We start from the raw sequence: 18,238 nt of genomic DNA on the forward strand, positions 1-18,238 counted from the left end.
GAGTAAATACTGAGAGCTTTAAACACTGCCATCCCTGACGTACCGGTAAGAGGTCCTACATTCCAGGCGATGTTGTTGCACCAGCCGATAGCCTGCACCCAGTGGATGGTGCCCGTGTTCAGCCACACTAAGTCACCTGGACGCTGGATGAACCGATAAACGGGAACATCAGCCTCGTACAGATCTTCCAGGTTGGGCCACCATGACCCCATCAGGAAATTGATGTTATTCCTGTAAATGAGGAACACAAAGATCCACAATGAGCATATGAAGCAGATGAATAGCAGTAAAAGCAACAAAAGGAAAAAAAAAAAAAAAAAAAAAAAAGTCCATCGTACTTTTCGCAGAAGTTGCTCATCACCCCCCAGTACGGCTCGGGCACCGCAAACCATTCACAGTCTCCAGGTCCGATGTTGATGTTGACGGCGCAGAAGTTATTGTGCTCCTGGTGACCCGGTATCCTGCTCCCAGGAACCTTCATGTACAGCTGGACTGTGTTCATGCCCAGGATGGTGTGACCGACGTGGCTGAGCAGGTTGCCGGCCGATACGACGCGAGCGAAGGCTGGCAGTTTGCTGAGCTCCTGCAGCTGCTGCTTCCACCTGGAGAACAAGGTTGAATCAGAGATTAGTGCTTTCATGTGAAATGTTACCAAGCATTTAAAAAAAAAAAACAGACAGATATAAGCTCTGGACTTACTTCCTTTCATCTGATACATCGATGTTGGTTCCAAACTTGATGTGTTTCAAGGGTCCCCTTCTTTTGCTTGCAGCTCTTCGGACACAAACGTTTACAATTAACCAGTCAGTAAGTAGAATAACAAGCTCACGGTAAATATGGCCGTTTTGTTTAGTACCTCTCAGCAGACGCTGGCTCTGTGTCGGAGGGCTCCTTAAGTGCCTTCTTTTCATTCTCTTCCTAAAAACAAATGATTAAACCAGTATTACAGCACTGCTGAATCCCCCCCAACCCCCTTAGAAAAATCCCTCATTGGTTTTGTTCCAGATCACAAGAGAAAGGATAACAAACCCTCAAGGACTCCTGGAAGGAAGCGGCTTGGTATTGGGCGTATTTGGCGATGGTGGTGTGGGAACGGGCGCTTTCGCAGCGCCACATTTTCTTTGTGCCGGTCGGGTCCCAGTTCTCATCCGCAGGCTGCGAGAGCTGCGTCCAGACCTCCACCAGGTGCTCCGGGTTGGCCTCTACTAATGTCTTTGTGGAGAACAGACCCAGGTCTGCAGAGAGAGATGGAAACCGTTTAAAATACCGACCTCTGCACTGCAAAAAATATGTTCATATATGCTCTTACCCAGTTTGAGAGCTCCAGCCAGGCCTCTGATGACAGTGACAGGGTTGGAGGGGTTTGTGCAGAACTGGTGCAGTGGGGGGAAAAAAGCATCCCTCTTGTTTTCCAGCTGGATGGAAACAAGAAACAGAAAGTTGAAGAATACTGTACAGACGTAACTAGCAGGAAAGAAAAAAAAAAGATTTTACTCAAATACTCACATAGATGCTGGGTGTGGGGGGGTTGAGCTTGTCTTTGGGCAGGACGGGTGAGGGTGGCGGAGGGAGCCGGGGTGGGGGGCACTTATCAAGGAGGATACTGCTATTGGAAAGCCCGTTCTTCCCCAAGTTTCTGCACAAAAGTAACAGAAAGGAATTTTAATCAAAAGCAACCAGGGTTGTAATGAGTGAACACTTACCAGAAAAATGGTCTTTTCTGAGCCCCCCCCCTTATGATTTTCAGTTTTATCAGATCCACATAGGGTATAATTTAATCTAAGTAATATAAAATAAGGATAAAGTAGCAGCCACTACAGGAAAAGGTGTAATTAAATGGAAGAATCTAACTGCACAGCAACAAGTCGACCCAGGAGTCTTTAGTGCTGATGGTTACATAATTATTTGCTTGTGGTTCTGTACTTGCACAGTAATTCCACTGGGAGGAGACATGCTCAATAGCAACCACGAACCTCCACTGATACCGCTCTCATTTATACAGAAACTACAGGAAGAACAGAAAACAGGATATTTCATCCTTTCTTTCCATCACAAAATCAATCCTCGGTGCTTAAATCTGCATTATAAGGTTTTCGTTTGCCAAGGTGGGTCACTCATTACAACAGGAAGGAGGTCTGCAGCTTTTTATGTGTTATGAAAGAAAACGGGCATCTTTAAGTAATATTCATCTGATAGATTCAAGTTCATTCATGTCAACAATGAGTCTTCCTCACAAACCAAAGTAAGTCATGATTTTCCTCAGGGTTCTGTGCTTGGTCCAATATGTTTCACATTGTACATGCTTATTATTAGACAGCATGGCATAACTTTTCATTGCTACAGAGTTAGATCACAACGATGTCTTGAAGATATAAAGGCCTGGATGACATTGAATTTTCTCCTGCTAAACTAAAAAAGACTGACCTGAGTGCTTCAGTTCCATATTTTCCCAGCAGAACCTTACTCCAGCAGAGGCAGCTTGGGTTCTTAAAAGTAAAATGGTAAATGTAGCGCCTTCAGCTATCAGCTAACTCTCTTGTGGAGCTCCCAGTTTGGGTTTGGGAAGAGGACACTCTTTTTACCTTTAAAATTCAGCGTTAAAGCGTTATGGTGCTGTTGATCTATCTTTCTTGTCATCTCCACCCAAGCAGATGTCCGCCCTTTCTGAGGTTCTGCATGTTTTTCTTCTTGTTAAAATGAAAGTTTTTCCTCTCTACTGCTGCCTGCCGTCTCATGCATGCTCAGGATAGGGTGTGAATTGAAGAGAAGATGCATTGGAATCTGTTGGTTTCTTTAGCTGGGCAACTACATTAATGAATTGGCTCATATGAGCAATATATATTACTATTACTTTACACTGTACTACTGGACTACACTGAACTGCATTGAAATGGACTGTGCCTGTAAAGCACTTTGAGATGACTGTTGTAAATTGGTGCTATACAAATAAAGCTGTTTTAAAATAAACTGAATTGAAAAACCAAACCATTCAGCCTTACCTGCAGGCCTTCAGCACGTCTGTGGAGCTGGGGTAGATGGATATTGAGGATGATGATGATGTTGATGAGGAGGAGCCGTGTCCGTGTGGAGATGTTGCTTTGAGACAGGTGGTGATGGTGGTGGTGGGTGGATCAGCCTTCATTGGGCTTTGGGAGTCCTCAGAGATGCCTCCTTTGCCATTTCCATTGACCGTGGGTGCAGTGGGCGTGGTCATGGCAGGACTGTGGGCGCCTGTTTGTATGTGTTCTGAGGATTTTGGTGACGGTGTGGCGGTGGATATGGCAGAAATGGGGGAGGAGGCGGCTGAGCTACCCTGTGCGTGGGGAGTGGAGGGCAGAGCGGCTGGGTGGATGTTGTTGATTTTCTTGTGGGTATCCAACCCCGTGGATTCGCTCCCTTCTGATGGCTGCTCGCTCTCCTCCGGGCCCTTCCCCCCCGCCAGCAGGGCAGATAGCCTGGGATTGTCTGCGCTAAGGCTCGGCTTATCGCCACCTTCTGCCACCTTGCCGCCATCCGCCGAGTGGACGTGATTGGCTAGGCTGTCCGCCTCGGCCACTTTGCCGTCAGCAGATGGCGGCGGCAGTGGCGTCTTGCACTCTGAGCCCCCATTTCCGAGGGATGCGGCGGTGACAACAGTGGCTGCGGTGTTGCCGTCTTTGGTAGCGGACGTGCCAAGTCCTGCACCACCTGAGGTAGAGGAGTGGGGGAGGGAGGGAGGGGAGGGGAGGTGGTTATGAGGCTGCTGCCGTGGCGATGGGGCATTAGTGGAATGTCCAACCTGATTGTTGGGGTGAGTGGGGGTAGTGGAGTTGGGGGTCTGGGGGTGAGAGGGGGTCCCCTCATTACTTGAGCCTGTCTCATGTGGGACACACCCCTTCTGAAGCCCCTAAAGAGCGTGAAGAAAAAAAAAGCGAACATGTGACTTTTTCCTCAACATTTTGACAGCTCATTCAACAGAAGATATTAGCAAGGTGGCTAACCTGAGAGGAGTTTAGGTGCAGGGCCTGGTGCGGCGCAGCGTCCTGTGTTTGCGTGCTTGTGCAGGTGTGAGGTAGCAGTGCTGCGTTGCCGCTGCCGGCAGCTTGCGGGTAAGGCACGTCTCCGTTGGGTCCTGTGGCTGTGGGCCCTTGCTGATTATTACAACTACTGTTAGTACTACCGTTACTACTGTTTCCCACAGAGTCCGAGTGTCCGTGTGCCCCGAGGGCCACGGGCCCGTTGGCCAGCGGCTGAGGTGGGCAAAGGGGCCGGTGGGGCCCCAGGTGTGGCCGAATAGGGTGTAGGCTGGGGTTAGGGGAGGGGAGGAAGTTGGTGGCGGGGCCATTGGGAAGAGAGGGGCGCACCCGCCCCCCTGATGCATTCTGCCTCATCTGTTAAAAGAGAAAACGGCAAAAAACAGAGTTGGATGCTTTGATTCTGTCATTTATCTAATTTACACCTGGTTAGAGGAGTCTGAGAAAACACATGTTGGCACTGCGTCAATTACACTCGCTTGTGTTTTGCTATGAAATACAACAGATTAACACCTACAAAAGGGATTAGAGATGGCTAAGTCGGCTCTGAATTACACTATGGGATTATAAATCACACACTGCTCAAACAAATAAAGGGAACAAGTAAAAAATGATGTGAAAGATCACACCATAGCCAAAAGATTCTACTTCCAGTTTACACTGACAGGACATGCCTTGCATTGCAAGAACATTTCACTCTGGAGGCCATTGATAAATCTATGTGGTTTTATCCAAACCTTTGTAACAGTGTAAATGAGAAGCCAGAACGCAAAAAAATCTTTTGCGTTTTACTGTCTCGGCGTTGTGGTGTAAACAGGGCCTTAGTTTTCCACTTTAATAGTTAGATTTTAGTCTGAACTTGTTGAGACATCCATTCCTGGGAAGAATTTAAATTGTTTTGAACATTTGCTTGTTTGATAATCTTTCTTACTAAAGAATGATGGTCTTCAAATTAATTAGGAAATGACCATTTAACCCTTTCAAGATGAATGGGCAGCAGCACTACCTTGCCTAACACAATGGGTCTGTTTGGTCTACTTTTAACGAACTCTGGACCATGGGTAGTAAAGTTCATGTGGAGTAGTGCAAACGCTAATTCGTAATCTGGTGTAACCAAAGAAACAAACTCTGGTCAGATAAAAAAAAAAAAGCTGAGTCTTAGTTCTGCATGACTTTGGTATTGCTCCTTTGTTTACTTGCAGTGAAGGAGCCAGCTGATGTTGAAGAATTTACATTACTGGTCCTAGCCAGTTGATGAGCAGGATTTTCTTCTTCCTCCTACTTTCATTTAAGGTAATATCACCTCTAACAAGCAGTTGTTTATAGCTGCATGACGTCCAGGTGGTTTGGTCTGCTCAAGTACAATGTGAAAGCAAACTAAACTACATAAAGCTAAGGCATTTCTCAGCAATCCCCACGCAATCACAACGAACCCTCTGGATTATACTGGTGTGAATTAGGGGTGGGTTAATTCACTATTTAATCCATTTTAATCAATTATTAATTATGCATCATAAATTGTCAAAATCGATTATTTTTCATAATAACTAAATCCAATTATTACTATGGTCTTAACATTTCAAAAGGAAGGCAACAACAACACCACCTACACCCCTTTATTCCCAACTTTTTACGCCCTGATGTTACTGAAATCTCTGACCTCATCAGGAAACCTAAGCCTTCCACATGTCAGCTCGATCCTCTCCCCAGATTTCTGGTCAAGTCCTGCCTCTCTCTTTTTTGCTCCCCCTCATTTCTGCCATCATCTACTCTTCACTCACCACTGGAATTGTTCAATTAGTTTTCAAAACTGCAGCTTTCACTCCAGTACTGAAAAAACAGGTTCAGATCCCAATAACTAAAGTAATCTCCACCCCATCTCTAACATACATTTAACTTAGAATTCCCTCTATGATACTTTCCAGTCTGGTTTCCATCCCAATCATAGCACTGAAACAGCCCTTCTGAAAATCAAACAATCTTCTCATTACAGCTGACTCTGGCTTAGGGCTGGGCGATATGAACCAAATCTTATATCGCAATATCTTTTTATCTGAATCACGATATTCGATATATATCTCGATCATTTTTCTTTTTTTTTGTCGAGTGTCAAGATTCAGTTCTAATTTACAGCCTTCAGTGCTAAATATACTTTTATTAAGGATCAGCAGCACATGTGCATTAAAACAACTGACTGAAATTAAAGTACCTTTATATTAAATTAAATACTCCTAAAACAAAATAAATTAATACTTTTCAATGACCATAACAAAAATACAGCTGTGCAAAATGCAAAAGAAAAGATGCTTTTAACTCAAAACAAGCTATCTCGATATAAACGAGATTACTCCTATATATCCTATATTCCATCTGATAAAGTCTTGATATATTTGAAAATCTCGATATATTGCCCAGCCCTACTCTGGCCTACTCTCCATCCTCATCTTCCTTGACCTCAGTGCAGCCTTCGACACCATTTCACACTTCATCCTCTTCAACTCTTATCCATTGGCATCACCCACACCCCCTCCACTGGTCACATTCAGTTCATCCAACTGAAATCTTTCAGATTCAGCCCCTCTCCAGTCACTGTAGGTGTGTCCCAGGGCTCTGTCCTGGGGCCCCTTCTCTTCATTATCTATCTTCTCCCACTCTGCAATATTTTTCGCAAATTCAATATCCACTTCCATTGCTTTGCCGATGACACCAAACTATCTTTCCAGCAAACCAGATTCATCACGTCTCACCTCAAACGTCTTGAAACTTAACAGTGGAAAAACTGAGCTCCTCCCCAATGGCACAAAATAATTTAATCTTCTCCCCTACCATCGACGGTTCCTCAATTTTCCCCTTCCCCTCAGGTTGAGAGTTTGGGTGTCATCCATGATAGCCCACTGTCATTCCATTCCCTATATGAATAACATCATCCGGTCTGCCTATTTACACCTTCGCATCATCAACCACCTGCTCCCTCACTGTCCATTCTGCCTCTATCCTTGTTCAGTCTTTTCACCTCACTCTTTAATTAATGCAACTCCTTCCTCTTTGGTCTCCCCCAGAAGTCCCTCTACAAGCTCCAGCTGGACCATAACTCTGCTGCCCAGGTCATTACTAGAACCTCATCATCCCATCACATCTCCCCTATCCTACAATAGCAATAGCCCAGTTACCCAAAGAATTAACTACAAAGTCCTCCTGTTCACCTTTACGGCCATCCACAACCTCGCCCTTCCATTTCTCTCTGACCTCGTCCAGATCGCCACTTCAACCCATTCCCTCAGATCCTCTTCCTCCATCCACCTCACTGTGCCCTCTGCCCGCCTAAGCACCTTGGGGAACAAAACTTTCAGCCTCTCTGCTTCCAAACTTAGGAATTCCTTACCACCCAACTTCCAAAATATTGACTCTCTCCAGCTTCAAACCCAGACTCACGACTCATCTGTTTAAGTTTACCTACTCACTTTAAGTCCATCTACTCTGTCCTCCATTTATTTTATGCTGATTTTATTCATTGCTGTTTTATCTTCTTGTCCTTGAGCATAGCTATGTATGCTGTTTTGATAAACCGGCTACAATGACATTTAATATTTTAGTTAGCAATAGTCTTTTCATCATCACGTTTAATCTCACACAGTCTTGAAGAAGGCATTGGGTGCTAATAAATCGACGCTAAAATAAGTGATTAACAACATTACAGCCTGACTTGCATAAAGATTAACAGACAAAACTGTTATGAGTACAGCTTCATACCATTCATCTAAGTTTATAAGTGCATTTCCCCTCAAGTTAAGTCATACAAGATATGCACCTTGCTCCTAACTATTGCTAAAACATTTTTCCTGTAGGTTCCATAGAAAAATATTAAAATAATATGAAAATAAGTTGGATACATGTTGGATTTATTTATAGTTTGACATTAATAAAAAAGCAGTTGAGATAATTTTGTATTCTTACTTGAACTAATGGATACTGAATTTAAAAGTATGAAGTAGCCATGGAGTGAGGTAAAAACGAAACAAAAACAAAACCTGAATGGGGGAAAAAGATGCATTAAAAAATCCTGAAAATCGTTTAATAATCAAATCGAAGCAACCTGAATCGTAATCAGATCGAACTGTGAGGTACCTAAGATGGCACACCCCTAGTGTGGTTGCACCCTGAAGTCATTGCTGATGTCTTTCCTCCATGGCAAAAAGTTGATACACATTAATGCTGCAGACGCAGTGCATTTGACCCATGCCTATTTATATAAAGAAATTAAACAAGTTGTAGTTTTTTTTTTATCTACCTGCTGCATCATGACGAGCTGAGCCTCCAGCTGCTCCAACATCTGAAGCTGTGGGGGCTTCAGGTTGGCTCGGTTACTCCGCAGCTGTTCCAGCACCTGAACAAAGATGGCAAACGTGGAACCCTGAAGTGATTTGCCGTCAAATGACATGCTGCACATTTACAGAGACAGGAAATAAAAACCCATAATACAAACCTGTAATTTCTGTGGGGACAGGTACCAGTTGGGTGCTGGCTGCTGTGCTGGATTACTGGTCCATGAGTCACTCTGAGGAAAACACACATATTTAAAAAAAAAAAAAAAAAAAAAACAACTTGAAGGTGAAGCTATAAAACTAACTATGTATGACACTTAATGTTGTGTTTACCTTGGCAGGGCTGGAGGCTCTCTTCCTCTTGGCTGGGCAGGACGGATCCTCTGCTTGGCCCAGCGAGGCCACATGAGGGGGCAGAGACTGACCCGAACCCCCACCCTCTGCGCTGTGATTGGGCTTACAAGCCTGGAAGGGGCAGGGGATGGGAAGGGGTGCGGGCAAAAAGGGAAGCAAAACAAAATGTAAAGAGGCAAAAGACGGAGAGATGTAAGTGAAACCACAAAGCAAAGGCAACAGAAGCGGTCGGAATTGCGGTGAGATGTAAACACACACAAAAAAAAAAAAGAAAAAAGAAAAACAGAAGGTAAAAATGGAAAGAGAGAAGCAGGAGAGGTTATTAAAGCAGCGAAAGTTAGAGAAGAAGTACAGGTGGGATTAGAGATGGGATGGGAAACAGAAAAGAGGAAAAAGAAGGAGAGAAATGCTGTGATTATGTGTTTAAAGATTAAAGCACAAAGAGCAAAACACTGGATCTGGAAGCATTACATCATCGCATTATGCACATTTTTTTTATCCTGCTGATTCTTCACACCTGCAGCCTAAATGTCATTGTGACCTGATTCTCAGCAAATATTAAAGCACTGTCAGATGACACAAGGCAGAAACTGCTGCGACTTTCCCTTTAAAGCAAAAGGTGACAATGCATAATTCTCATAATTAAGAAGCCTGTGAACCGAATGTGACTGCAGCCAAAGCCCCAATTACTTTTATGTTTTATTTTCTTAAACCTTGTAGAACATTCATTTTTCCTTCAATTTTTGGCCACCACTGCAGTTGTATTGTCCCATACGGAATTATTTTTGTAAGAAATTGCTTTTCAAGGAGAACTTTGAAAGTCCAATTTTAATATTTCTCATCAGATGATTTTATTGTTTATGGAAAAAAGTTATTTTCCACACATGTTAAGAGGATGGAAATTTAGTTTAATAAAGATCAAAATCAATGTTCTACTCAATTTTAATACATTTAAAACTTGAATTTAATGGAAAATACTTTAGCCCCCCCCCCCCCCCCCTTTCTTTTGTATAAATAGTACTATATAATTAAATTGGCTTTTAAGCCACCAGAATACTAATATATGGAGAATAACTAATGTTTTATGTGATCAAACTGGTTCAAGTATTTTGAATAGTTACATTTTGGGACTGAAGCTGAGAAAGATTTTAGTGGAAAAAAAATAGAAAAAAATATTAATCTGTAATGTTTTTAATAGCAGTTTTTGGGAGAAGTCTGTTTTCACTCCAAAGACCCGAAAGGGTGACAAACTGAAGCAACCCATTAAAAAAAAAAGACTTCAAATAGTAGCTACCACTTAAGGGGATCTGATTAATAAAAAAGAAAAAAAATCCAATTATTTAAAAAAGAAAAACAAAAAAACAAACAAAAAAAAAAGCAAGGAGCATTAGGTTGAAGTCACATCTGATCACTGAAATCTCCACATTTAAAAAAAAAAAATCATTCAGTCACAGCTGCTAGATTAACGCATCCCACAACGATCACACATAAACAGAGCTGCTGCATCTACGCTATGATGGGCATGACTGAATGAGGAGGTGATGAAACACTAGGGGGCGCTGCTGGAGCTCTGGGAGCAGCTGTGGGGCTTCTAAGGTAAGCTACTGAAGGGGGTGGAGGATGGACGGAGCCAATGGGAGGGCCTTTCTACAGCAGCACAACCTCACCGATCACACCGGAGCAGGCCAAAAAAAAAAATCAGAGAGTGTGATAGAGAAACTTGACTTTAGTCTCCTGAGATTAAGGGATTGTGTTGTTATCAATATTAGATCAAAAACAGTTTAAAAAAAATGAAGAATTTGCCTGATTTGAGCGTGATGGGTGAAGCCAAGTGACTACTGTGGAAAAGAGGGGGAGTAGAAGAATGGGTAACGCTTGGCTGCAACCTTCTTCATTTTAAACTGATACCATGAAGCAGCGATTATTTATATTACTCTAATTCACAAACAATGGATGGAGAAAATGTCATCAATGGGGAGGGATAAACTGAGCTGACTCAGAAGTAGAAGGTGGAGTTGAGCTCAAGCGTTACCCACAGTTTATAGAGAAGTGTATATGTGTGTGTTTATAGCTTGTGTCTGAGGGTGTGCTCAGACAGAGGGAGGGAAGGGAGAAAAGGGGAGGAAGGGGGAGGCGTAAGTTGCTCTATCTGGTCTCTCACCTGCTGTGGTGCACTGCTCAGGCCTCCCTGCCTGGAGGTTAGCTCGGCTGGGATTGGCAGACTCCATGCCTCCTCAATAAGAGGGAGCATTTTACTTTTACCCTGTAGGCTACTGAGCTGATGGTTACTCAACTGAGCCTAGGGGAATGAAAAACGACGTGAAAAATAAAAAAAAAAAAAAAAAAAGGAAACTATATAAAAATAAATAAATAAAAACACAAGGCTCTTTAAAATGAAAAAACAAAAAAACTGATGACCTCAAAACATGGAAATGATCAGCAATGGTAAATATAGGTAGAGGTTATAACACAAGTGAAGCTACGTTGGAAACTGACAGTGATATGCAAGCTTGTGTCTTCAAATTATTCTCTTGGCTGCATCGTTTGGCTAATGAACCCAACATCAAGGAGGTACTTCAAATGACATTTTAGCAACAGTTATCTCAAACACAGCCACAGATCCATTAAAACAAGCCAGCTTGTCTTAATGCCATGAATTTATGCTAACACAACAGGTGGAAATGCAACATTCCTTCATGCACATGTAAAGGACAAATTACACTGCCCGGAAAAAATAAATTATTATGAGTTATGTGGACTGAGGCCCCAGTTGTCACATCTGTGGAGGGTTAGGGGCAACTCTGCTTTGCTATCACTGGCTACAATTCATTATATCCTAGAGGGTGCTAGCATGTTTCTTCTTTCTTATCCATTTTATCATATTTCTCAAATATTTACTTCAGCTGTTGTCACATTGGCTTGATTTGTGCACGGACACTGATGCTGGGCTGTTAGGTTAGCTGCTAAGTTAGCTGTTAGCTTCCTGTCATTGCTGCTGCATACCTTCTCATGCTTTCATTCGCTACGCTGAATGGCCAATCAGAGTGAGCTCTCTCAGTGCTGGCCATGACAGTGATTCTACAAATTAGACTGTCAGCTTGGTGAATATCTTCCATGACAATAATCTGACCCAGTCACCGTCAGTAACATGTGTAAACCTTATTCAGCATGGCACACGTGTGAACTGCAGCAGTTACATTAACCTGGAAAACTTTGGTCTATCTGTTGTTTTTACTTTGATGTAAAATTGAACGCCAACATCAAAAACATCTTTATTTCAGCCATAGAGGACAATCATTTTTCTTCTATTCAGACACACATGCAACTTTCTGCTCACTTGTTGATCTTTTGCTGCGCCTGATTGGACATTGCCATCAATTTAAGCTCTCTGATTGGTGGAAAAATAGGAAATGGCTTCATCATAATTTATGGATAACAGAGTTTTTTTTTGTTTTGTTTTAGAAAACAAAAAGACTTAAGATGATCAGTTGTTAAACTTGGTAACCACTAGATCAGCTTATCCTCTTAACCTAGTAAGATCCACCCTTTTACTCATGATTTATTTGAGGAAATACAATATATAAAACGGAATAGGTCCTTCTACACTCTCAGAATAAAGTAAAGCCAAAGAGAAGATTCACTTCTCATGCCCAGATGTGTTGGACTAGTCTAATCTCATCCCTGAGGAAAAATATTTGGATTCAATAAAGTCATTGTAACAGGAAAATTAAAGAGCAATGGAAACAACTCACAGAAAACCCTCAGTTTTCCCTGCTGGGCAAAAAATAAAGCATGAAGGCTGCTGCTAATGCTGAGGGAGCTGACCATCAGGCTGCACTGACACTGGTCAAAACCTTAACTGGACTAACAATTAAGGCTGCTCAGTTATTGATCTGAGTAAAAATGCATTGTCTTTGTCTGGACTTTGTGGCATTCTGTGTTGTTTTCTTCCCACATGAACAGCACAGAGCAGCTTGGACAAATAAACAGCACCCAGCATTATTTTAATCAGGGACATTCCCAGCTGATCCAGGGATTTTTGATGGCTTTGTATCTGATATGCAATGCCTAAAGTTTTAGTTTTGTTTCTGAAACCATCCAACTGAAGTTGTTTCAATGCAAACAGCCAAACTGTGGCTTCTATCTTCACTGCCTCTAGCCTTAAAATTCCTCTTTCCACCCACCTGCAGACATTTGATGCGGTGGGTTAGCGCAGCGGTGTTGGTGCAGCCTTTGCTGCGTGTGGCGTTGATGTAGCACTTGATGGCATCGTGCGGCTGGTTGCAGGACTCGTACAGCGTGCCCAGGTCCATCCAGGCCGCGGCGTGGCTGTGGTCCAGCTGCACGGCACAGATGTAGGCCTGCAGGGCGTCCATAGGCTGGTTCTGCTGCTGGTACAACACCCTGAGAGGGAGAGGAGGGAGGAAGGAGGAATGAGGAAAACATAGGTTAAAATTAAATTATAGTTTTTTATAAGGGTTGTGTAGATAAAACTTAAAATACAAATACAATAAAAGCTGGATGGAGGGATGTAAGAGACTTAACTTCCATATAGAAGTTTATAGATATAATTCTTTTAAATATCAAATCATCCCAACAGGAAAAAGTCTGTTCTGAAAATGTATAAATAAATGAATAAATATGTTAGTAACTTAAAAAAAGACTTGAAAATGAAAATGATGGTTAGGGCTGGATACCGAACTTCAGTTCTCTTATGGCACCGACCGAAATGCTTCTATACTACCCAGCGGTGCCTTAAGAGTTAATCTCGCAATATCAAGAGCTGATAATGTTGCTGGTGATTGGCTGTAACGTTACATGTGGTTGAGGCTTGCAGGAAAAATGATTATGTGGTTACGCCCACAAACGTGGCTGTATCTGTGTTGTGAGCCACAACGTGTCATCAAAGCAGCTAAAAAATGCCTCTTAGGTCGAAAGTGTGGCTCCATTTTAGCAAGCTTGATGCCAATAGTGCACAGTGCAGTATTTGCAAAAAGAATATTGTTACTATGTCCGGCAACACGACCAATTTGATGAAGCATCTGAATGTGCATGGAATCAATTTAAGAGCAGAATGTTGCTCCGTGTTTGAGTGCAAGAAGAGCGACCCGCATCCGTCGTCCTCTCAGCATTCAAGCCCAGCTGTGGATGTTGCAGAGCCCGAGCGGCCTCCATCAAAACCTGCACCCGTTTCATCCCAACATACCGTGTCTGGGATTTCAACAGATAAGTTTATGTCCAGCAAAACTCGGTCAACCGCGGTGACGTAAAACGTGATCCCTGTACTGTTGTGTAGCTTTAGTTTATGGCTATATAGCTAGCTAAAACAAAAGCTAACAAATAAATGACAGTAACTGATATTAGCTTGTTTAAATGTGGTTAGTTCATTTATTGTTAACTGTTATGTTGTCACTTGTTTCCAATTATTCTTTTGCACTGAAAATGATGTTATTTACATTTATGTTAGAAAACGGCTCAATAATGTGTAATTATTAATTTTCTTTTAGTTAAAACTGATTTTATAAAATTGATATTGAAAAAAGTATTGTTAAGGAACCGGTATTGAAGTAAAGGTATCGGTATTGAAACTTTTTGAATGATACCCAGCCCTATTGATGCTACATGAATAAATTAACCTTAATATTTTTAAAAACTAGTCAGTTAATAAAGCTCATACATACCCTCGTAAAGCACTTGTAAAGTCATAGCAAAAGAAACTAAATCAGCATTTTCAACAAGAAAATTGCATTACAAAAAGAAAAGAACTATGCACCCAAAGAAAAAAGACAAAAACTAAATGAAACAAAAAAAGAATTATTTTTTTAAATAAGCATTTACCCTATAGAGCACCAAGTATCCGCACTGGCCTCTGATTTGTCTATTGATTGCCGATAGGAGATGAAGGCATCCTGGACCTTCCCAATACTTGAATAGCACCTGCAAGAGATGTGAGGAATGTTTTAGCAAGCGAGAGAACGGCAACTGTTTGGCTTCGATATGCAATCAAAAAGTCTGTCTGTCCCTTTTCCAAGGTTGGGTCACAGGGTCAGTTTTCTAAGCAGCAAGACCCAGAATTCCCTTTTCCGTAGCTACATCTTCAATCTCCCCTGGAGGATCTTGAGGCATTTCTGGGCCAGCGGAGAGACATAGTCCCTCTAGCATGTCCTGGGTCTTTCCCGCCCCCCATGCCTGGAAAACAAAGGATCCCAGCCAGATGCCCAAACCACCTCATCTGGCTCCTCTCGATGTGGAGGAGCTGTAGGTCTACTCTGAGCTTCTCACTTTATCTGTAAAGGAAAACCTGGACACCCGAGACACTTGAACTCCTCCACTTGGCGCCAGAGCTCATTCTCAACACGAATAGGACACTCCACCCTTTTCCAGCTGGGGTGAGGTCCATAAGTTCACCCCTCTTTGCACATAGGTTTTAGGACCACAACATTCTTTTTGCTTCTTTTACAAATTTGTGCTAATTAGTACAAAAATGCCCAACAACCTCACAAGAATTTGCAGCACATACCTGCCAAGGAAGTACCAGGACTGTCCAGAGTTGGGGTCAGCTTCCAAGGATTTCTGCAGACACTGGATGGCATAGCTGTCCCTGCTGGATCTGTCCCCGAGCTGCTCCACCGTGTGATGCATCCAGCCTTGGATTAGCCAAATTCATTTTGTCAGTTTTTCTCCATTATCATTCAAAGAAAAACTACTCTAAAATATTAAGATGAGCAAATCTTACCTAGCTGCTGCAGGGTGGTGGCCTTCACCTGTGCAGGGAGATCCTCCGTCTGCAGAAGGCTCTCATAAGCCTCCTTGGAAGCCCGGTATCTCTTCTGGAAATGTGGAAGATGGCGATAAATTATTGCGCAAAACTGCAAAATTAAGCAAATTCACTCTACAACTTTCACCTGTTCCTCCCCTTCCCCGCCTTTCGAATACATCACTAATAATGCCTCTCTATATTCACTAGTGCATCTAAAATTTGCAAGAGAAGAACCCAGACACTCACACTGCAGCGCAATAAACCACATTAGTTGCAGAAGCGCTGCTGCTCACCCAGCAGCCGAGAACTACTGTACCACCCCACTAAAACCCACATAAAGAGAGAGACCACTAGCATACAAAAAAGGGGAAGACAGACTTTGCTGTTTCCGTGGCAACCACGTCAATTGAATAATCTTGCATCCCCTCATGCTCGCCACCCACTCACACAGCCTGATGCCTCCTCATATCGTCAGCACCTAGTTTAAAATACAAAGAGCAGGGCTATCCCCGGCAATCAGATGCTCTGCCATTCTTTTTTTTCCCGCCCCCTCCAATCAGGGTTAGGACATTTTGCCTTGGTATTTCTCATTGACTCAAAGTGTGGCATTAAGAAATGGAAAACATATTGAAGAAGCAAAAATAACAAGCACAAGTTTAAAAGAAAAAGATCATCTCTTACCTGAATCTCATACAAATGAGCAATGTGGAACTGAACTGTAAAAGGGCAGAAAAGGTTACTATTATTTTTTTTAGAAAGGTTTTCTCCCCTTTGTCCTCATCTTCTCCTCCAGATTTAAGAAAGTACTGCAGCGTTCTCAATAAACAGGTGTCAGAAACCCTGAGTGTAACAGACCAGAGAGGTAACTGTGCTCCTGGCGGCACCTTCCTTTGTCTGGAGCGCTGCAGTGTCTGATCTAAGCTGCCCGAGTGACTATAAGCAGATGGAGGGAGCGAAAAGAGAGAGAGAGAGGGAAAGAAGAGTAGAAAGAGGGGAGAAGGGGGAGGGTGGAAGATGGGGGCTGCCCTTGATATTTATGCTTGTGTAAGAAAGTGGGAGAGAAAGAGAGAGAGGAGGAGGAATGATGGGGGACACAGAGAGGGAAAGGCAAATAGCAACAGAGAAGCCGGGCAAACTGGATACTGCCGTCGCCAAGGTAACAGGTACTGAGGCGGGAGATGACAGCCGCATTTTAAATGACAAGCTGTACTCCTGAGTTAGCTGGAGCAGCTTGCTACCGTCAAGATGGGAAGGCATTTTGCTTTTTTTTCTTTTCTTTTTACAAGCAGAGGCAATTCAAGCAACTTTTTCATTCCAAGACCAGTTAGATAATTAGACAACAATGATGGATAAATACAATTTAAAAAACGATTATCATTCTCGATTACTGTAGTTAATGAATAAGTAGATGAAAATCTTACTTTCAGCTTTGGACAAAGTGCAGGGGTTGGAGTCAATTAAAGCCAGCTGAAAATGCTGCAAGGAGACAAAAAGGTAGAAATCAGTAAAAAACAGACTGAATCCTGGAAAATTATCAGCAGCTGCCCACAATATGGCAACTCCGCCATAGAAAATAAAAAGACACACACTCATTGCACTGACACACCCCCTGCTTGTGACTGCTTTTGGACAGGGGAGGGGCCACAGCAGCACTGCTGCTCGCTGAGAAGGGTAAGAATGACGTGTTTTCACATCAGCCTCCAACATGAAAAAGTCACATTTCCAACCAAGGAGCTGCATAAACCCACAGCTAACAAACAGCCAATCAAGAAAGAATTGCTGAGTGGTCCCACACACACCACTAGTACCACAGGTCCCACAATGCACTGCGCCAGCACATCGATCAAAGAAACCTATGTAAACCTGTGTAAGCTGAGCAGTGATACAGGAGGAAAATGATGCAGGGGAGCTAAAAAAAAAAAAAGTCTCACTAAATCATGTACCAGGAATCACGAGAAGAGTCAAAGGTTTAAATCTAATCTAAATCTTCAGGGGTTAAACTACAGAAACCCATCAGATTACATGATGTTTTCAAAAGATCTAAGATGTAACTTCATTACAACGCTTTCTTTTGTATGTTTTGAACAGGTATAAAGATGGTAAACACTGAAACAAATACACCAAACAGATTTTAAACACCTTTGACGTTGATAAATCATGAGTGTTTGAATTTGCTAAAATGGAACATGATCAGGCTCTTTCATTGTTTTCATCGATGAACTTAGTGTTTAATGTCGTTTCTGGATAAAAAGGGTCTAACAAGCTGTTAGTTCAAGGTTCTAGTCAAGTGGGACATGCTACAATGGAAAGCTGCAGATGAAGCCATAAGAAAAAAATACAACCAAAGTTTTCATTTAAAAAATGTAATGTTGTTTTTGTAGGCAATGACTCAGGCTGTGTTAGTTCTGGGATCAAAGTGTTACTGAATTTTGTGCACACCAATGCAGAAAATAATGCGATTACACATTTTTATCTACATTTTAGTCAGTAGTCCAACTGTAATAGTAATATTTATTTCTGTTTTATATCTTTGAATGCACGCCTTAATCACTGCATTTGTTTGTCTCAGATGTCAGAGAAGAAGCAACTCAAGCTGCAAAGAGCCCTGTCAATACATCGCGCAGCTCGAGTGCCATTTTCTCAGCATGGAGTTTTAGGTTGGACCCACCTTTAGGCTTGACTCGTAGTCTGTGTTGACTTTGAACATCAGACCCAGACGTAGGTGGATCTCCTTGGCCCGGGAGAACCCTGGGTCAATGTACAGCACTTCCTGGAATGCTTTGATCGCC

General features: G+C 42.5%; 1 protein-coding gene across 2 annotated transcripts in view; it reads right to left on the reverse strand.

Moving 5' to 3' along the window:
• The window catches only part of LOC121635229 (histone demethylase UTY-like), a 34,963-nt gene that overhangs the window by 4,742 nt on the left and 11,983 nt on the right, over positions 1-18,238 (reverse strand). The window contains exons 6-25 of one of the 2 annotated variants that reach the window (XM_041978325.1): positions 18,118-18,238; positions 16,871-16,925; positions 16,131-16,165; positions 15,426-15,519; positions 15,210-15,336; positions 14,528-14,626; positions 12,874-13,093; positions 10,851-10,988; positions 8,669-8,800; positions 8,497-8,568; positions 8,302-8,397; positions 3,981-4,370; positions 3,000-3,886; positions 1,507-1,636; positions 1,310-1,415; positions 1,030-1,235; positions 857-918; positions 700-774; positions 339-602; positions 44-231 (exon numbers count right to left, since the gene is read on the reverse strand). In XM_041978325.1, the coding sequence (XP_041834259.1) occupies positions 44-231; positions 339-602; positions 700-774; positions 857-918; positions 1,030-1,235; positions 1,310-1,415; positions 1,507-1,636; positions 3,000-3,886; positions 3,981-4,370; positions 8,302-8,397; positions 8,497-8,568; positions 8,669-8,800; positions 10,851-10,988; positions 12,874-13,093; positions 14,528-14,626; positions 15,210-15,336; positions 15,426-15,519; positions 16,131-16,165; positions 16,871-16,925; positions 18,118-18,238 (3,497 nt within the window). The remainder of the gene's footprint in view (positions 1-43; positions 232-338; positions 603-699; positions 775-856; positions 919-1,029; positions 1,236-1,309; positions 1,416-1,506; positions 1,637-2,999; positions 3,887-3,980; positions 4,371-8,301; positions 8,398-8,496; positions 8,569-8,668; positions 8,801-10,850; positions 10,989-12,873; positions 13,094-14,527; positions 14,627-15,209; positions 15,337-15,425; positions 15,520-16,130; positions 16,166-16,870; positions 16,926-18,117) is intronic. The other variant, XM_041978326.1, reaches the window with a different exon arrangement.

Source organism: Melanotaenia boesemani, chromosome 24, assembly GCF_017639745.1.
Source record: "Melanotaenia boesemani isolate fMelBoe1 chromosome 24, fMelBoe1.pri, whole genome shotgun sequence".
Taxonomy (NCBI): Eukaryota; Metazoa; Chordata; class Actinopteri; order Atheriniformes; family Melanotaeniidae; genus Melanotaenia; species Melanotaenia boesemani.